This window comes from Danio rerio, chromosome 23, assembly GCF_052040795.2.
Source record: "Danio rerio strain M-AB ecotype USA chromosome 23, GRCz13ab, whole genome shotgun sequence".
In the NCBI taxonomy this organism is placed as follows: domain Eukaryota; kingdom Metazoa; phylum Chordata; class Actinopteri; order Cypriniformes; family Danionidae; genus Danio; species Danio rerio.
The window spans coordinates 15,858,514-15,879,232 of NC_141043.1; the positions used below are offsets into that span (position 1 = coordinate 15,858,514).

At 44.1% G+C, this 20,719-nt stretch overlaps 1 protein-coding gene across 13 annotated transcripts in view; it reads left to right on the plus strand.

The window, feature by feature from the left end:
* Positions 1 to 18,852, plus strand: part of cacnb3a (calcium voltage-gated channel auxiliary subunit beta 3a) — an 83,633-nt gene extending 64,781 nt beyond the window's left edge. For 4 of the 13 annotated variants that reach the window (XM_087305947.1, XM_087305948.1, XM_087305950.1 and 1 more), the window contains 2 exons: positions 6,738 to 6,908; positions 17,412 to 18,852. In XM_087305947.1, coding sequence (XP_087162073.1) covers positions 6,738 to 6,908; positions 17,412 to 17,783 — 543 coding nt within the window. In that variant the 3' untranslated portion in view covers positions 17,784 to 18,852. 13 annotated transcript variants of the gene reach the window in all.
* Positions 18,853 to 20,719: the final 1,867 nt, after the last annotated feature.

Below are 20,719 nucleotides of genomic sequence, written 5' to 3' on the forward strand. Positions count from 1 at the left end.
TTCCCTGCTGCCGACCGCCATAACAGACAAAGAGCTGCTCAGATGATCTAAAATTCTGAGTACGGTCCACATAAATGCGCAGAGCGCGAACTGGACAAATTAAAGAAAGGGCTGGGTCTGCCTCCTCCGGGGGCAGCGCTTGCAGGTTCACTACCTGATCTCTAAAGGGGGTGGTAGGAACCTTGGGCACATAACCGGGGCGGGGTCTCAGGATGACGTGAGAGTAATCCGGCCCGAATTCCAGGCACGAGTCACTGACCGAAAATGCCTCCAGGTCCCCGACCCTCTTGATGGAGGCCAACGCAACCAGCAGAGCTGTCTTCAGGGACAGAAATCTTAGAGATACTGATTCGAGTGGCTCAAAGGGATCGGATCGCAGACTCGTGAGAACGAGGGCGAGATCCCAAGAGGGCAAGAGAGGGGGGCGAGATGGATTAATTCGCCTAGCACCCCTAAGGAACTGGATGACCAGGTTATGCTTTCCCACGGTGCCGCCAGCTACCGCGCTATGATAAGCGGAGATGGCGGCCACGTAAACCTTGAGAGTGGAGGGCGACAGCCTGCTGTCCAACTTCTCTTGAAGGAAAGAGAGCACAACACTAATCTGGCAATTTCGGGGGTCTTCTCTGCGAGAGACGCACCATTCAGTGAATAGACTCCACTTCAGGGCGTAGGCGCGCCTCGTGGAGGGGGCTCTAGCCTGAGTGATGGTATTAACCACCGCAGCCGGTAGGTTACCTAAGTCTTCCTCGCGTCTAGGGACCACACGTGGAGGTTCCAAAGATCGGGGCGAGGGTGCCAGATGGTGCCCTGTCCCTGAGAGAGTAGGTCCTCTCTCAAAGGGATCCGCCAGGGGAGGGCCGTCGCGAGGAGTGAGAGCTCTGATATCCAGGTCCGGTTGGGCCAAAGGGGCGCAACTAGCAGAACCTGTTCCTCGTCCTCCCTGACCTTGCACAGAAACTGCGCGAGCAGGCTCACTGGGGGAAACGCATACTTGCGCATGCCCCGAGGCCAGCTGTGGGCCAGTGCATCCGTGCCGAGAGAGCCCTCGGTCAGGGAAAAAAACAACTGGCAGTGAGCGTTCTCGGGGGAAGCAAACAGATCGATCTGGGCCTCCCCGAATCGCGCCCATATCAGCTGAACAGACTCGGGGTGGAGTCTCCATTCTCCAGGGCGTAACAGCTGTCGTGAGAGCGCATCGGCTGCACGATTGAGCGTGCCTGGGACGTGAATGGCGCGCAGCGATTCCAGCCGCGGGTGACTCCAGAGGAGCAGACGGCGGGCGAGCTGAGACATGCGGCGAGAGCGCATACCCCCCATGCGGTTGATATACGCCGCCGCCGCCATACTGTCCGTCCTGACCAGCACGTGTTGCCGCTCCAGCACCGGTAAAAAGCGGTGGAGAGCGAGGAACACTGCCAACAGCTCTAGGCGATTGATATGCCAATGCAGCTGGGCACCCTTCCAAAGGCCCGCAGCCGCATGCCCGCGACACACGGCCCCCCAACCCGTGTTGGAAGCGTCTGTTGAAACAACAACATGGCTGGACGCCTGTCCTAGAGGCACACCGGCCTGTAGGAACGAGGGGTCGTTCCAAGGGCTGAGGGCGCGGCGACACAGCGCAGTAACCGAGACCCGGTGTGTGCCCGCGTGCCATGCGCGTCTGGGGACCCGATCGTGAAGCCAGTGCTGAAGTGGTCTCATATGGAGCAACCCGAGCGGCGTGACGGCGGCTGCGGATGCCATATGCCCCAGGAGCCTCTGAAAGAACTTCAGTGGGACCACTAGTTTGCTGTCGAGCTCCCTCAGACAGTTCAGCAACAGGCGAGCACGTTCCTCGGAGAGGTGCGCTACCATGGTGATCGAGTCCAGCTCCATCCCGAGAAAAGAAATCCTCTGCACGGGGGCGAGTTTGCTCTTTTCTCGGTTGACCTGAAGCCCCAGTAGGCGGAGATGCCGAAGCACCTTGTCCCTGTGCATAATCAATTGCTCCCGCGAGTGGGCTAAAATCAGCCAGTCGTCGAGATAATTGAGTATGCGAATGCCCGCGAGCCGAAGGGGCGCTAGGGCACCCTCCGCGAGTTTGGTGAAGACCCGCGGAGACAGAGAGAGCCCGAAGGGGAGGACCTTGTACTGCCACGCTCGACCCTCGAACGCAAACCGCAGAAATTGGCGGTGGCGTGGAAGAATGGAGACATGGAAATACGCGTCCTTCAGGTCTATGGCTGCAAACCAATCCCGAGGACGAACGCATTGGAGAATGCGCCTCTGCGTGAGCATTCTGAACGGCAGCTTGTGCAGACAGCGGTTCAAAACGCGCAGATCTAGGATTGGCCGTGACCCACCGCTCTTTTTGGGTACGATGAAGTATGGGGTGTAAAACCCACTCTCCATCTCGGCTGGAGGAACCGGCTCGATTGCACCCTTCGCCAGGAGGGCAGCAATCTCCTCTCGCAAGACAGGGGCGGACAGGGGGTTGACCCTGGAGAAATACACACCCGTAAACTTGGGGGGCCGTTTCGCAAACTGAATCGCGTAACCGAGTCTGATTGTGCGTATGAGCCACCGCGAGGGGCTGGCCCGCGCTAACCAGGCAGGCAGAGCCCTCGCTAATGGAGTCATCGCTACAATCGCTGACGTACCAGCGGTGGGGCAGCGCGGAGTGGGTGTGCTGATCCGGGAAGCACGAGGGTCCCGCGGAAGAGCTGGAGGAGAGCGATTCGCTCTGGCTCCGCACCCTGACTCCGGAGAGGGGGCTGGAGGGCTGAGGAAAGGGAGACCGTCCCCCCAGCGCTCGTGAGCCACTGGCGAAGCACGTAGAGTCTGCGAGCCGGAAGGCAGCGCGTCCCGGACTGGCAGAACTCGTGCAGTCACATCCGGGGAAGGGAAAAAGTGCTCTTTTACTGATGTTTTGGTGGCACTGAAAAGTACCGTTGTTATCGGGGCCCCGCCCTCCAGCGGGGAAAGAGCAAGTTTCCTCTTCTCCGGATGGCCTGTCTCAGGGACGCTTCGCGGTCCGTTTACCGGACTTAACGGCGCCCTGGGCAGGAGGGGCTGCCTGCTTTCGAGGTGAACGCCGCGCCCGCTTGGCCGGAGGCGCAGGCGGGGGCGGGGCAGCACTCGTTGGCGGGCGCCCTCGGCGAGGAACAGCGGAGGTGGATGGCTCGGCGGGCGGAGCGGGCTTACGGCCACGCCGATAGATGACATTGCCCATCGCATCCGACTGCTCTTTCACCGCCTTGAATTCCTGGGTGAATTCACCGACGGTGTCGCCGAACAGGCCAGCCTGGGATATGGGCGAGTCAAGAAAGCGAACTTTGTCAATGTCGCGCATATCGGCCAGGTTTAGCCAGAGGTGGCGTTCCTGAACCACAAGTGTGGACATCGTCCTCCCCAGCGCACACGCGGCGGACTTAGTAGTCCGAAGAGCATAGTCGGTCGCGGTGCGCAGCTCATGTAATAAGCTTGGGTTGGACCCGCCCTCGTGCAGCTCGGCCAGCGCCTGCGCTTGGTAGCGCTGGTAGGTGGCCATCGCGTGCAAAGCAGAAGCAGCCTGGCCCGCAGCCTTATAAGCTCTGGCTCCGAGGGAGGCAGACAACCTACAGGCTTTGGACGGGAGGCGGGGCAAACCCCGCCACGTAGAGGCGCCGCGCGGACAAAGATTGACCGCGATAGCGCGCTCCACTGACGGGATCGCCTCATACCCCCTGGCAGCTCCGCCGTCAAGGGCGGTGAGGGCGGAGGCACTCGCAGCACGGGCAGAGAAAGGTGCCCTCCAGGACTGCGTGAGCCTACTGTGCACTTCCGGGAAGAAGGGGACGAGAGGCTTCGAAGGCTTCGCCTTCTGGTCCTCTACGTAGCACCCATCTAGTCGGTCCGGCCGCGGAGCTGGGGGATAAACCATCTCCAACCCCACGGCCGAAGCAGCCCGGGAAAGCACGGCTAACATGTCCGCTTCAGGATCCGATTTGACAGCGCTCACCTGCCCGGAGGGGGCGAGCGGGTCCGGATCTTCGTCGGACAGTGAAAGCCCACCCTCCGATGCCGCGGAGGACATCTGATCTCCGGTGTCAGCGAGTGTGAGAGCTACCATCTGGTTAGACGGATCACTCTCACCACCCGAAGCTTGGATGGAGCGCCGTGAGGAGCGAGAGGTCCGCGAGCCCGTGGGCGGCGGATTAGCTCCCGCTGAAACCCTCAGATCTGCCCGAGCGCCCGCTGCTTTTTTAGAGCAGGAGGCAACTGGGGTGGCTCGCTCTCTTGCGAAAGTTAGCCGCGATCTTAGCTGTGCAACGGTCATGGCATCGCAATGACGACATGAACCGCCCGCGAGCACCGCATTAACATGCTGGACCCCCAAACATGCAATGCAGTGATCGTGTCCATCATCCGGAGACAGGAAACCCCCGCATCCAGAAACGCACAGTCGGAGCGCCATCCTGAAAAGGACGTGCTGCACGACTGTGTTGCTCTTTTAGGAAAGTTGCAACTATACGCACCGCTCTGGAGGACCGGACCCAAAGAACCGCAGGCAAGGGAGTAACCCAGCTCGACCGTCTGCCACCGCGAAGACCCACTCTGGACCGGGAGACACACTCGTTCGCTCTGAAGTGCTGATCAGCAAGAGGAACCCTCATCGACTCACTCAGAAAGGATCTGAAGCGAAAAGGATGGCGTCTGCTGGCTTCAGGTGTGCTTATATGCTGAGATAATTGCAGATGTCGCACACCTGCGCAAGCTTACGCTGCCAATTAATTTCATTCATTGGCCCGTTCAATACTCTCCAGATAAGCGGCTTCTGATCCGAATCCTCCCATTCATGGCACTGAAGTTCCCCAACCGAAGGGGAACTAACATATTCATAACACCCTGCCGTTTTCTAACTATCAGTGTATTTCTTTCTGACATTGTTATTTTTTTTATTACAAAACAGTAAAGAACTGAGCATTTCTGCCTTAAATTACCATATTGGTCAAAATGACTGCATGCATGTCTGATACTTTTCACTGTGACTTTAAATATGTGTGCATTTTGGCAAAAACATCAATTTACTTCAGATATCTTTCAAAACAGCATATTCTGTGCTGTTAAATAGCTCCTGTTTGAAAGTGAAAATGAAAGCCAAGACCTTTTAGTGTTTTAGTATCTTAACTACATATTTATAGGCTGTATTACCAAAAAAATATTATATTTTTAGGGTAATGGTGTCATTAAATATGATGCCAGACATTCAAAGCTTAATTTTAATATCTCAATAATAGCTTTGAATGTAAATATGATGTAACAGTATGGCGTTTTATATGAGAACGGTCAGAATGAGCAGTATGGTAATTCTAATAGTTACAGAATTCTAGTTCCACTGTTAATATATCCTACTCTCATGTCTGTGCTAACGCAGAATGAAGCGAGTGCACTGATGCCCATTCTGACCAATCACAGATGTTTCTGCTGAGCTCCTGAACACACAGGCATTCAGCTCATGCTGATATGCTCTCTCATTGGCTGTAGCTCGTCACTACATCTGACCACACGTGGGGTTGAGTCGGCCGACTGCTCTGGAATATTTAGCATGCTGAATTTTGGATTTCCGTCTGCGAGGTGTCGGCGACGCGTCAGCGAGCCTCGTTGATGCGTTGCTCAGTAGTTCACACATAAAGAGCGGCGAGCGCCGAGCACCCGCAGATTTCTTCCCGATCACAGCCCGATCTGTTGGCGAGCTCGTTAACTTCCAAATCGGGCTCAAATCAGGCTTAAAATCCTCTAGTGTGAACTAGGCATAAGGGGAGACAGGACTCGCTGTAGCTTGATGACGTACTTGACCAGATTCATTACTTAATGAACGATCGCCTATAACTACCGCTACCCTAAACCAAACAGTCACAGTAGTATGGGCACTACCTTAGTGGGCGGTACAATGTCCACTATGTATTGGACCTGGTCCAGTACGTCATACTGATTAAAGACTAAGTTCGGACTCTAGCACTTCTAAGGGCCCAAGCACAACTTCATCCTAAAAATTTGAGCTTCAGCAAATCATCAACTTTTTGACTACCTCTTCATACTCTGATTTAATTATGTAATTGCCTGATTAGATCTTTGGGTTAATGAACAGTCGAACAAGTTTACCTAGTAAAGTGGCTGGTGAGTGTGTATTATCATTCAGCTATTCTTCCTCTATATAAACAGACCAAACTTTGAAAGCATTATGCATGGTTCACAACGCACATTTTTAAACCTCCTGATGCGCATCGATCTCCAATGTGAACACAGCAGCGCTACCCCAGATAGTCATACAAAAACAATGTGATTTGATTTCTGCATTAGTAAAGTGAAGATTGCAGGAATAGAATCTACATTTTGCAAGGGAATCTTATTTAGAGCACGTCTGTCTGAATACATGTCTTTTTATTCTAAGTCTCATATTGTATGTCAACTGTTGTAATTTTAAATGCTCGTTCTCCATTCTCTCTTAATTGAGTGCTGTTCAAATGTTTGCTTAGTTCTAAACGGATTCTGTTTGCACTGGCCTTGCTACAATTCTAGTGATGTAGACGCTTGCTTTTCCAAATGACATTCTGACAAAAGTCATGTTGCATGTTGTTCCATAGAGCCATTATCCTACCTGTCGCTCAACATCATCTCCCATCACCTGACCATCATCACAAGATATTTTATATAATATCTTCTAATTCCATCCCCCGCATGTCATCTTCTCCTCCACCCTGTCTCCCCATCAGGAGATGTTTGATGTCATTTTGGATGAGAACCAGTTGGAGGACGCCTGTGAGCATCTGGCTGAATATCTGGAGGTTTACTGGCGTGCCACTCATCTGCCAGGCACCACCCCTCTCAACCCGCTATTGGAGCAAAATTTGATGACCCCACCCTCTGCAATCTCCAGTCTACAGGTAAGGTGGAAATACTGAGTGTGTTGTTTTATTTATACAGTTGATTAAGATTGAGAAGATAGGTTTGTTCTTTGGCTCTCAGGATGTTCCAGCAGGCACTGCGCATCATCATGGCATCAGATTGATGTTGTACCCCAAGTCATGGGACATTGCATTTCGTTTGTAAATGAACGTTAGAACCCGACGTCCGGCCGACATCAATGTCCAACGTCAGACAGACATTACATTTTGGTTACTTTCCAAGGCAACCTAAAAACAACAAAATATCAATGTCTAATCATGTTGACGTTATGTCATTTTGGTTGCCTTACCTAAAGTCAAATGTCAGTACATGACGTCAATATGACGTTGGTTTAAGATGTTGACTTGACGTTGGATGTTGGTCACTTTCCAACACAATCTAAACTCAACAAAATATCACTTTATGTCATTATTGACCATCTAAATAACATTGTCCTTTAGTTGCTGGTGTCCTAAATCTAACCTAATATTAATGTCTTATGACGTTGTGTCCGCTGGACAATAAAGTCATTTGTGAAACTAGTGTAATGATTTGATATCGGAATCTAAAATGTATTTATATTCTGGAATTAGATGCTTAATGCTGCATTCACATCGGAGGCGAAAAAGCGTCAAGTGCGAGTGATTTACATGTTAAGTCAATGAAAAGATGCGAATAGGCATCCTGCGCCTTAACAACATTGATTTCGCGATTGACACGTTTGACGTGCATTTCTCACAAATCCCTCGAGTTTGAAAAAACTGAACTTCAGCGGACATTTGTGCCGCATTAACCAATCAGGAGCTTTCTCTTGTAGGGGCGTGCAAGAGATCCTCCTGCCGAAACCTGACAACAGTTGATCAAACTGTGCTTGCCTCAGTCTGAAGCACGGCTGAAAGCTTCCATCATCCAGGTTAAGTTTCTGGAGGAGTTGATGAACTCACAGAGCTGCTGCACATCTGAGAGGATCTAGTGAACTCAGACACGGCTCCAAATGAATTGACGCTGTTTTTCAGCCTTCATAAAGCACATAAACACGGTTATTCTCTCAATAAAATCCATGTCAGCCATTTAGCAACAAAGCTAGAGTCAGCCGGCATACAGAAGCCCTGCCCATGACTTGAATCTGTGAATTGTGAATTGATTTTGATGCTCGAATGAATTGAGTAAACTCAAAATGTTCATGCATCTATTTATGCGTCTGGTGTGAAAACAGCATAAGGTTAGGAAGTGGATACTACTTAGATTCTAAAATGAAAATGAAAAATGTCTGTGTGGCCTATCCTGTAAATCTAAAAGTGCCTTGAATTCCATTTGTTGCTCTCAGGTTTCAGTAAAACATAGTTAACATTGTTATTTTATTATTCCACACATGATCTTACATTTCTTTATTTAGTTGCAGCCAACAAGTTTTTTTTTTTAATACATGTTTAAGTGTATTAAACATTAATCCAAAAATCTGAATAATCTGCATTTAATATTTAAAACCAACAAATGAAAATTTTGGAAGCCAGCAAGCTATAAGAGTTGCAAAAAAATATATAAATCCGAATAAACTACTACATTCAAACAATACCCAACCCTAGTAATTACAGTACATCTAAGGCAACTTATTGGTATATTAAATTCAAATTTCCACCAAAATACATGACCATACTTAATTTAAAAATGCGGATGACTACATTCTTTAAAAGGAACAAGGTTTGCAGTCTCAAATGCACTGACCTAGTTAGACAAGAAGAAACCAGAAGTAGTACAGTATGTGTCTTCATCGATCAGCCAGAAAAGTAGTCCAGAGACTGTGCTAAACATTATCTTCTAGAATATGGATGGCATTTCAGCTTTGAGAAATAATCTGGTACAATATGTGTGTGATGTCTGCATTCCCCTAATTCAAAACCCTTTCTAATGTATTTAAATTACACCGCTGACCGTAAAACCATAGATGTATGGGATTTTATGAAATCATTTTTAGTTTTATAGAAGAAAGGCACTATTTAACTTAAATTTGCAAATATTCATATTTTGGGGACTTTTGGAGCTCCATGCACAGTATATTAAAATATCTCTGTTCTTTTTGTAATAATTTCATGGAAACACTAATTAGTCAGACCTACTTTATATTGAACAACGTTAATGTCAAACAACAAAACTAAAAATGGAAGAAAAAATAATAATAATAATAAATTCCCAACCTGAAAGTGGCCATACAGTAAATGTTTGTCTGTTCTGTCCTTCCCTGTGCTCCATATTGTCAATCTCTGTCCTTTTAGTTATCTTGGGTCCACAGATGCTTGTAATGCTGACATGTTGTAAGTCTCAATCTGTCTGTTCTGTGTTTCATTCATGCCTGACATCTTTGCAGTTCTCTGAAACACAGGAATTAATTGAATGAGCACTTGCAAACCTGCGGTGAGTAGGTTGGGATGATTAATCTGCCTTTCGCATTCAGACTGTAAATCAAGACCCCATCCTGATACTTCTTTACATCCTCCAATTCCTTTAACCCCTCCAAATGGAAATAACATGTGGTATCTCTATTGGAAAAGCACTTTAAAAATCATATATGAAAATATATGATTTTGTTATGCTGTTGTTGTTGAGCCCATTCATAGTTTTTATGTTTCAATGTCATCTGCGAACCTGAAATTATACAAGAAAAATGATATAAGATTAATTTGATTGTTCAAGAAAACTCTTTCTTTGAGGATTTAGGCTGTAGGTCTTCCAGGGTTATATTTCACCCAAAAAATTCTTTGGATTTTCACAAAATTCACAAAAGATTTCCTCATCCTTAAGCAGTTTTACACTTTTAGGTACACAAAACAAGATATTCTAAAGAATGTTGAAAACCAGCAACCATTGACATCTATAGTAGGAACAAAGAACACTATAAAAGTCAATGGCTGCTGCTTACCAACATGTCTTCCTTTTGGGTTAAACACAAAAAAAACTCAAACAAGTTTGAAACAAGTGGAATATGAGTAAATTATAGAATATTCATTTTTGGGTGAACTATTCTTTTCAGGTGTAGCCATCATTTGAAAAGAGGTAGGTCAAATATATTTAATGTCTACGCAACAAATCTAATGTTGTTGGTAGTGTTTCTAATGGCCCGTTTTCACTGAGTGGTACAGTATGGTATGGGTCGGTACGTGTCATCTTTATCAGGCTTGCGTTTCCACTGCTGAAAGGGTATCAATGGTACTCTTTTGATAGGCATGGTGTACGACAGAAACTTTTAGTCGACATCATATTCGCTCGATAAAATGTCAAAGTAAAGCTGTACGGGTCATTCACATATAGGGATGCAACGATTATTGATATTAAATTTGGTTGTACGATTACAATCTAAGAAATAATCATGGTTTCACGTTTATCACGATTATTTGCATTCATTTATTTCTACTAGTTTAAAATTAAAATTATTTTATATTTGGTTTTGTAGTTTGGGCCTAAATACATATTTGTTACCGTTTTAAAAGCTAATTTGATTGATTATATAAAAATCTGTGGATATTAATGATGCATTTATTGGTTGCGTGTGCGTCCCTCCATTGGAAATAAGAACTTGATCGAGCTTGCCTTAATTAGTTGCCTCAGTCATAGTTAGTCCAATGTGCGTGGTTATTATTGTTATCGATGTTATCGTATTATTGTTATTGTTATTATGGTTATATTGGTCTCGGTGTACAAACTAGCGCACAGTTGGCATAACTTTGTTTAGTTGCTGAATTTTTGTTTCGTGCAAATGTGCGTGTTGAGAAGCAAAAGGGTACCAAAAGGCGGAGCTAGAGGTGCAGCTGAACGCTGTTTGTTTACAGAGATACATCATTCGCTCGCGCACCAAGCCAGAATGAAACCAAAGAAACTGCCATGTTTTAAACACACAGCCGAGACATTACACCGTAATATTATATACATATACATATAATAATTGAGCCATGGTCGACCCGATCTCAAACAAACCTTGTTGTCATCTTGATGAACAGCCAAAAAGAACAATCTTTTTCAAATCTGCTGTGCCCTGTTGTTGTTTTACGAGCCGGTCTAAAAGTGTGAGCGGTTTCACTTTGTCCCGAAAGCTCGCGATCTCATCTATATTTGAAATAACAAACTTTTTGAACTCATATTAAATAGCTGCTCATGATCATTGAAGTGCTTTGATATCTAATCCTGTCAGAAGGGAACAAACAAGAGAGTGAAATGCGAAAAAAACAAAAGAGATGCTGGAAAAAACAGCAGCAAATTATGCGTCTGCAACCTAAAACATGAACAAACTGCCATGTTTAACTATTATCATCGCCTTTTGGACGATGTTACTTTCTTACAAGAGGTTACATGTGCTGCTGAAGATTAAAGACACAGATGAGAGGTTTGCACTAACTGTGGGCTATATTTTGTGTTGTTTTTTAACCTAAATAAGGACTTAATGTATGCTGTGTGTAGTTTTTCTGTAAGTGGTAACTTATTAGAGACTGTGATGGTCTGTATGTTTTCATACATTCATTTACTTTTTGGCTTAGACCCTTAATTAATCTGAGGTCGCCCCAGCTAAAGGAATGCCAACTTATACAGCATATGTTTTTACACAGCGGATGCACTTTCAGTCGCAACCCATCACAGGGAAACATCCACACTCATTCACACACATACATACACTGTGGGAAATTTTGACCCAATTCACCTATACCGCATGTGTTTGGACTGTGTCGGAAACCCACGCGAACACGGGGAGAACATGCAAACTCCACACAGAAATGCCAACTGACCCGGCCGAGGCTTGAACTAGCGACCTTCTTACTGTGAGGCGACAGCATTACCTACTGTGCCACCACATCACCCATGTTCATATATGTTGCATTTATTTATTTTATAGAATTGTAGATGTTACAGTAGGATATTTCACACTGTCATTGACATGCAGTTATTATCAAATTATGTTAATAAAAAAGTTAGTAATATTTACACAGAAGTATTTATGTGTTTAAAGCATCACTGTTGTGAGATACATACAGCTTTACTTTGACATTTCCTTGATCGAAAATGACGCCGTCTGAAACTTTCTGTCATACACCAAACCCACTAAAAGAGTTTCATTGGTACCCTTTTAGCAGTGGAAATGCAAGCCTGATAAAGGTGACCCGTAAAGAACCAGACCGTAGCGTACTGTACCACTTAGCGGAAACAAGCCAAAAGCGTACTGCACCGAACCACTCAGTGGAAACGGGCCATAAAGCTGTTTAAGATTTAAGCAGTGTTTTTAAAACTTAGGCAGTGTTTGTATATGTGAAGGCAGCATTTATCAAGATGAAGGCAGGATGTCTTAGGGTAAACTAACATTTGTAAGGGAGTAGGCAGTGTTTTAAAGGTGTAGTCAGAATTTATGGGGTTTACACAGCACATCGTAAAGAGTAGTCAGTTTTCAAAAGATATACAGTAAGCAATGTTTGAGAGGGCGCTGTAGGCAGTATGTCTCAAGGTGTTTGCAATGGTTCTGAAGTTAGGCAGCTTTTTTCATCTTTAGGTGCTGTTCACATATTGCATCTTTTAGACCGCGGCTTGCATGTGCATTTTGGGAGTGATGCGCAAATGGTGTGTAACGATCATGTTTTCCACAAACACTTAGTTGAAAACATCTAAACTTTTCAGAATGCCACAAGCACATTTCGAGTCACATGATTAGAACTGACCAATCAGCTTCATACTTTGTATGCAATATACACATTTCGTTAGACTAATGATTTCAGACAAACACAGGGCACCCGAACACTGCAGTGCCTTTGATTTTCTCCATAAATAAATTTTGTATCAGAGCAGCAGCAATGTTTTGGTAGTTTGTCATCATCTGAGAAAACAGTTTATGGTCACCTAGCAACAACTGACGACATAAGGAATATGAGCGCAAAGTGCGTTCAAAATGGTGAAGAAAATGGTGTGCTCGTGCTTTTAAATGCGATATGTGAATGGCCCTTTAGACAGCTTTTTTTTCAAGCTGAGATATTGTAAAGATGCTAAGGTTTTCAAGAGTCAGTGTGGTGTAGCCGCTGTTTCTGAAAGTATATCTTAAGTTGCAGGCAACATTCATAAAGATGTTGACATTCTTTGTAAAGGTGTAGACAGATGTATTTAGCATTTGCGAGTGTGTAAACAGCACATTTATCGTGTAGTCCGCTTTTCCAAATGTACAGGTAGTGTTTGTCAGAATGTGTAGGCAGCAGTTCAGACAGTAGCTACTTTTGCATCTGCAAAAGTGTGTGCAGTCAGTGTTTGTAGAGGTGTAGACAATGTTTCTAAAGGTGTAGTTAGCATTTAGAAACTTTTCTTAAGCTGTAGACAGCATATGTAAAGATGTAGGCAATGTTTCTAGAGTTTTATGCGGCTTTTCAAGAGTTGTTTGTAAAGGTGTGGACAGTGTTCATAAATCTGTGGGCATTACATCTTAAAGTGTAGGCAATGTTTGTTAAGGTACAGACACTCTGTGTAAAGGTGTAGGCAGCATTTCCAAAGTTTTCAGTTGCATTTCTAAAGTTGTACACAGCTTTTGCAAATGTGTAGCATTTGTGAGGACGTAGATGTTGGTGCAGGCAGCTTTTTTAAAGGTATAGGCAGTGTTTGAGAGGATGACGAATACATATCTCAAGATGTAGGCAATAGTTCTAAGGCATTGTAAAGCTCTAGGCAGTTTTTCTAAAAGTGTAAATAGACAGTCTTTGTAAAGTTGTAACCCAAACCTAGTCCTTGAGGGCCTTACCCCTTAGTCCTTTAGATCCAACCCCAACTAGACAAACCTAAAACAAGCACTTGCTGGTCATTATAGAACACATGTAAAACTCAGATCCTAAAGGGCTACAGCTCTGCGCAGTTTAGCTTTAACCCTAATAAAAACACACCTGATCAAACTAATTGAGTCCATCAGATTATTGCTGCAGTCACACAAGAGTTTGAGCTTGCAAATTTCTGTCAAACAGCGCTGTGAAAAGGGCAGGATTAAACAAGTTGATTCGACATTAAAAAAGAGGCAGATTGGTCCATATTTTGAATAATTGTACAGAAAAGTCATTTGATGCAATTTCGCAAGTCAGATTTCACCAAGCTTGAACTTTGCAACGTAGGAACATGCCTAACTTTCCGGTCGGTCGCATTCACATGCGTATGAATTCTATCGGGTCTATAAATCTATAAGTGTATAAGGCCAAAAGACCAGTGTGACTGTGGCTTTATTTGAAACCTAGAGACAATTGGGTTTAAGCCGGGTTGGGACTAAACTCTGCTGAGCTGCAGTTTAACACCCATGTACAAAAAGATACATGTGTTTAGGCTATTTGCAGTTAAACTCTGCAGGACATCAGCACAACATCCATTCCTGGAGGGCTGCAGCTCTGCACAGTTTTGCTCCAATCAAACACAGCTGATCTAGTGGTGTCTGGTAGTCTTGAACATCTTGATTAGTTGAATAAGCCGTGTTTAGGGTTGGAGCAAATCTGTGCAGAGCTGGGGCCTTCCAGGATGTGAGTTTGAGACCTGTGCTGTAGACAGTTTTTGTAAAAGTGGAGGGTATGTTTGTAAAGGTGCACTAAACTTGTTCCTGGAGGGCTGCAGCTCTGCACAGTTTTGCCCTATTCAAACACAACTGATCTAGTAGGGCACAGGTGTCAAACTCAGTTCCAAAAGGGCCACAGCTCTGCACAGTTTAGTTCCAACCCTAATTAAACACACCTGATAAAACTAATTGAGTCATTCAGGCTTGTTTGAAACCTACAGGTAAGTGTGTTGGAGCAGGGTTGGAACTAAACTGTGCAGGGCTTCGGCCCTCCAGGAATTAAGTTTGAAACCCCTGTAGTAGGGTCTAGTAGTCTTGAACACCTTGATTAGTTAAATCAGCTGTGATTAGGATTGGAGCAAAACTGTGCAGAACTGTGGCCTTCCAGGAGTTGAGTTTGAGACCAGTGCTGTAGACAAGTTTTGTAAAAGTGCACCAAACTTGTTTCTGGAGTGCCAGTGTCCTGCAGAGTTTAGGTCCAACCCTAATCAAACACACCTGAACAACCTAATCAAAGTCTTACTAGGTATACTTGAAACTTCCAGGCAGGTGTGTTGAGGCAATTTGGAGCCCTCCAGGCCTGAGATTTTTGTCCCCTAGTGTAGACAATGTTTCTTTATTTGTAGAGAACTTTGTCCACATTTTTACAATGTTCAAGTTTGGAAGTGTTCATAAATCTTTGGGCATTGCATGTTAAGTGTAGACAATGTTTCTTAAGTTGTAAATAACCAGGGGTACCTAAACTTGTCATACTAGAACACGTGTCAAACTCTTTTAGGGCTACAGCTCTGCACAGTTTAGCTTTAGCCCTAATTAAACACACCTGATCAAAATATTTAAGTCATTCAGGTTTATTTGGAACCTACAGGTAAGTGTGTTGAAGCTAGTAGCATGTGGATGTTGAAGCCAGTTTTTCCAAAGGTATAGGCAGTGTTTGAGAGGCTACATGTTTCAAGGTGTAGGCAACAATTTTAAAGGTAGGCAGCTTTTCCCTAGCTACGAACTGTATTTGTTAAGGTGTGGGTAGTGTTTGTAAATTTAAATTTAGCACTTTGGGCAATGGCTTAAGGTATAAATCTATCTTAAGGTATAGGCAGTGTTCCTAAAGGTGTAGACCAGGGGTGTCCAAACACGGTCCTGGAGGTCCAGTGTCCTGCAAATTTTAGCTCCAACTTTCCTCAACACACCAGCAAGGATGTTTCTAGAAAGCAGAGTAAAGCTGCGGTCACACTAGAGTTTGTGTGTGCGAAATTCTGTCGTGCGGTGTTGCGAAAAGGGGCAAGATTAAACAAGATGATTAAACGTTTAAAAAAGCGAGCGATTGCTCTGTTTTAAATTTCTGTCCAGAGAGGTCATGTTTTGATCCTCGATTGGTCTCATGCAGTCAAGTGATGCGATTTCACAGGTCAGAGTTTACCAAGCTTGAACTTTGCACCGCAGCAACCTGCGAAACTTGACGCATGACCCTGCATTTCCGGTCTGACGCATTTGCGTGTGTATGAATGGAAGTCTATAGGAGGAAAAGCCCAGTGTGACCACAACTTAAGAGCTTGATTAGCTAGCCCAGGTGTGTCTAATTGGGGTTGGAACTAAACTTTGAAGGACACCAGCCCTCCAGGACTGAGTTTGGACACCCCTGGTGTAAACAGTCTGTAAAGTGGCGAATGTTTGTAAAGTAAATGTGCCAAAGTGTCGGCAGTGTTTTGAGAAATGTTTCTAGAATTTGAGAATGCAGCATTTTAAACGTGTTTGCACAGGTGTAGGCAATATCTTTTCCTGTAGTTATAGAGTATAGATAGCACATTTCAAGGTGTAGGCATTTCTATTTAAAGCTTCTTTTTAAGATTCTATGCATTGAATGTTAGAACTGGATTATATTCAGGGCAGTAGCCACATGCTTTTTGGCACTTTTTAGCTGTCCATTTCACTCCTTTTTTAAATGTTATCTGTCAAATGGTGCAAATGTACAAATGGCAGTGCAAACGTTCCATTTGACAAGACCAATTTTTATGTTGTACTATGCACTTACCTCCCTACACTTTTCAATTAATTTGCTGTTTTGAGGGCAAGATGTCATTTAGGACTGCTCTGTTTTTGCACCTTGCTGATTGATATCACTATGGAACCTCCATAAGGAGGTTCTGCCTCCATGATGAGTTCACAAAGCAGATACAGCTGCCTGCTTTCCTGTGTTATAAAGAAATGTTAAATTTATGACTTTGGAAAAAAAGGCTGTATCTCACCGCACAGACTGATGCTTTGTGAATGTGACAACTTCCTTCTAACTTCCTTTTGAATGCAACCTCCTTGTTTCTGAAACTAACCTAAATCATTTTGCTCCAGAGGAAAATGCGTAGCAATCTATAATGTAACAGTTTGATCTTAGACCTAGTGCCTATAGGCTTTTTACTGTCTTTAATATACTTAGTCTGAACAGCAAAAAATACATTTGACTCGCAAGACGGAAATCAAATTCACAGATTATAGCAGTTTGGACAGTTAGGACCTGATCATGCAGAATTATAATTTTTGCAAGAGTACTCTTACGTGCCTGAAACTGAAAAAAGTCAAAGCACCCAATGACATTTGTTTTGTGCACAAGACTTGAAGATTTGGAGATTGCCTAGAAAAGTACACTGATCTTTTAAAGCTAACCTTTTGTTTTCAGACCTAAAAAGCACATTCTGTATGATCGGGTGTATAGTCCAGAAGACTAGATAAAAGTCACAAATTTTGTGTAGTATAAGCTAAGCCACATTTTCCAGTCTCTTTAAAATTCCTTAGACTTACCTTTGAAAACTTCTTACCTTCACACTTAACCCTATACATTTGTACAATCTTTACATGTACACAGGATCTATTACAGTAAATGAGTCATTTTTCTTTGGAGTAAAACCGAAAAAGAAAGCATGTGACCTCAGTATTGTTTAGAGTGTTCATCTCTCTCTTTCTGTCCCAGAACCAGCAGCTGTCGCCTGCCGGGGGTGGAGTGGGAGTGGAGGAGGAGGAGCAGGGAGAGCAGGACAGCCTCATGCCCTCCGACGAGGCCAGTGACTCTCGCTCCCTCCACCGAGGAGGCTCTAGCTCCCTGCATCCCCCAGAGGACGAGGAAGAAGAGGAAGAGGAGGAAGATGATGATTACCAACCCCATCGCCACTCGAACCCCTACCGTGACGTTTACCCACCTAACCGTAACCACCCGGGTGGGATCCACAGTGCTAATGGACACGAGTCACAGGACCGACTCCTGCAGCAGCGAGACTCGCAGGACGGACACAACCAACGTAACAACCGACAGCGCTCGAGAGCCTGGCCGAGAGACAACTACTGACCGGTCAGCTGCAGGAGGGGGTTGAGTTGTGAATTGGGGTGAGGAACTGAAAAAGCAGTGTTAGTGGATGAAGGTTGATGAAAAGATCCTGTCGTTTTCTAAGCTCATGTGGTCGTCATCGTCTTTGGTGGCGCACGGCATGTGCTTTCAAAAGACAGAGCAGCTTTTCTCCTTTGAGATCAAATGCATGTTCGTTTTGAAATAATAATTGAGCTTCCTCTGAATACCCTAACCCCACCCAAGTCAAGTAGTACTTTATAATCATAAGCTCTCCCTGAACCTACTGAGCACAGAAGGCATTATAAGAAAAGGAAAAGCACTTTTATAGCATGGGACGAAAGACGTAGCATTTTGTTGCATCATTTTTTTTGCTAGCGCGCTTGTAAATGTGAATATTATTCACCTTGTTTTGGTTCAAGCCCTCTTTTGTGGTGTTGCCTGATTGGAGCACTTGATGTTTACTTGTGTATCATTCAGGCAACTGACATATGAATGATTACGTTCACTGTCACATTCACAGATGTAGCACACACTGCCGCTTGCAGAAGCACCACGTAAATGCGGTACATGTCAGATAGGAATTCAGGGTTACGCTCTACTTTCGTAGAGTGACTATAGTCTGAGTTTGCACATGAGGTGAATTACATCTCCAGAATGAAGAGAAGCAGTCCATCTTCCTGCATTTCCGCACTGCCGCATAAAGAAAGAACCTAATTAGGTCAGTGTCATCAGTTTCTTTTTCTGGGAAATGAGAAGGACTAAAAATTGGAGTTATTTTATCACGCAACAGTAGATCGGTGTCCAGATTTTTCTATAGAAGGTTTTTCTATGTACCAAGTTAGGTGTCCCTTTTGGGATAGTCATATGTGATGCACTGAGAGTTGCAGAAAGGTAGATTATATATTTTACTATTTACGAAAGATAATATAAGAAAAAAGAACACTTCATAAGATATGGCATGGGAGGACAGTAAATCCCGCCTTTCATTTAGAGACACTTTTAATGGCAAAAACATTTTGATAGGTTTTGCCTAGAACTTGCATGCACATTATGCCAAGTTCAGACTGCATGATTTTCAAAGTAGTCATGCTTTCACACTGCATGACTCTCTGGGGTAGCGTTCTGTCACAGCTACGTTTACACTGTAGGATGGATCGGTGAAAGGGGGGTTTCACACTGCAAGACTTCAAAATAGGAAGAATCGCAGACAACTTTGTCCAAACTACGTCTAACAACCAAACACATGCATGAAGTAACACGGAAACATTGCAAAGTCATATCTTTAATTATTAACTACATAATGGAAAAAGAGGGTAGAAAATGTACCTATTTTGCTTACTTGGCTTTTGAAGAGAATTAGCAACTTCTCCTCAACTTTTTTTACTTTTCGACCCAGTTGTGGTATTGCTTAGACGACACGTCAAACAGACATGGGTGCTCCTGCCATATTTCCACTAGTTTTCCTCCATTTCTTGGGTGCAAATAAACTAATAATGAGCACTTTTCCCGCAACCTCCTGCTGGCCTACAGGTACTCATACTAGTGGATGCTGCTCTCTCATTGGCTGTAGGTGATCACTGATGTTATTTTCAATCAGAAAACATTTCACACAGCATGATTTGAATCGCCGACAGGCCCAGATATTTACCACGCCAAATATCTCACGGGCGTCTCCAACTTATCAGCGATTCTCTCAGATCGCGTTTTTGATAGTTTCCACTGTGATTGTCACGTGGACGAGCACCGATTTGCCTGTGATTTCAGGCATTTGTCTGCAATTTCTTAAAACCTGTCGGCGTCATGCAGTCTGAACTCGGCATTAGCGAGACTAACTTAGTTTATAAAGTTGCAGAAGCCAAATGAACATTTGTGATACCAAGAACTGGCAATTCTTCATGTTTTGAAGCTAATAATTGATATATAGACTGATGATATCCACAATAATTTATTAATTTGACCCTGTCAGAGACCAACACGAACAACAATCGCATTTTAAAGATAAGAAAAACCACCTTTTAGTTTTAGGCAATAACCTCATCAGGAAAAGCATTCTAATGTTTTGTTTACAACCTGCATGAACATTAGATAGACTAACCTGATGTAAAAAGCAGCTGATGGCAAATTTACATCTTTGTAATTGTTTTTGATTTTCATATTTAAGAACAGATATAAAATTTTGGCCAAAATCAATAATGGTAACTCTTTATATCTGAAGGTCAATAACTGTAATAGTCCTCTATTTTTGTTCAATGGCTAAGAAAACCCCCCACACTGCCGATATCTTGTTTTCCCTCTTTGCAACTGCTACTTGCTTAACGTCACCAATCAAAACCCTCATAGCCAACAGCACACTTATGAAGTGTATCAACTGGCAAAAAAGTCCACAGTTTATAAGCCGATAATGTATTTTCTTAAACTTTAGAAATCAGCATTTTTCTGCCGATACCGATATGGTTGCTGATGTATTGTGCATCACAATTTTTTTTTTTAAAGATGGTGAACAGTTATCCCTGTTAAAGCGAAAAAGTTGTACTGCAAACTAGCATTACCAAAATTGCCCTCTGATTGAACTGCCCAAGAAGACTGTTGTTACTATAAAGTAGTGGATCTAGCAAGAGAGTAATCTTCCTCTGTCCTCAATTTCTTGCCACTCTTTTCTCTCCAAGGCTGTGGGTGACAGTTTTTGTGGCCTACTTAAAGTCTTAGATTGTTTTTGGTGTCCCTTTGCTAATCTAATGACCTTATTGGTGATTATATTAGCACAGACCAACCAGGATTGTAATGACCAAATGAAAGAAAGTTTCTCTCCTTTTTCATTATCATGACTCTAGACTTGGATGTTACCTGTAGCAGCTTGGGCTAAGGTTTATCCAGTGTAGGACAATTCAAACTGGCCTTAATACGTACCTGTATATCACAGGTGTCAAACTCAGTTC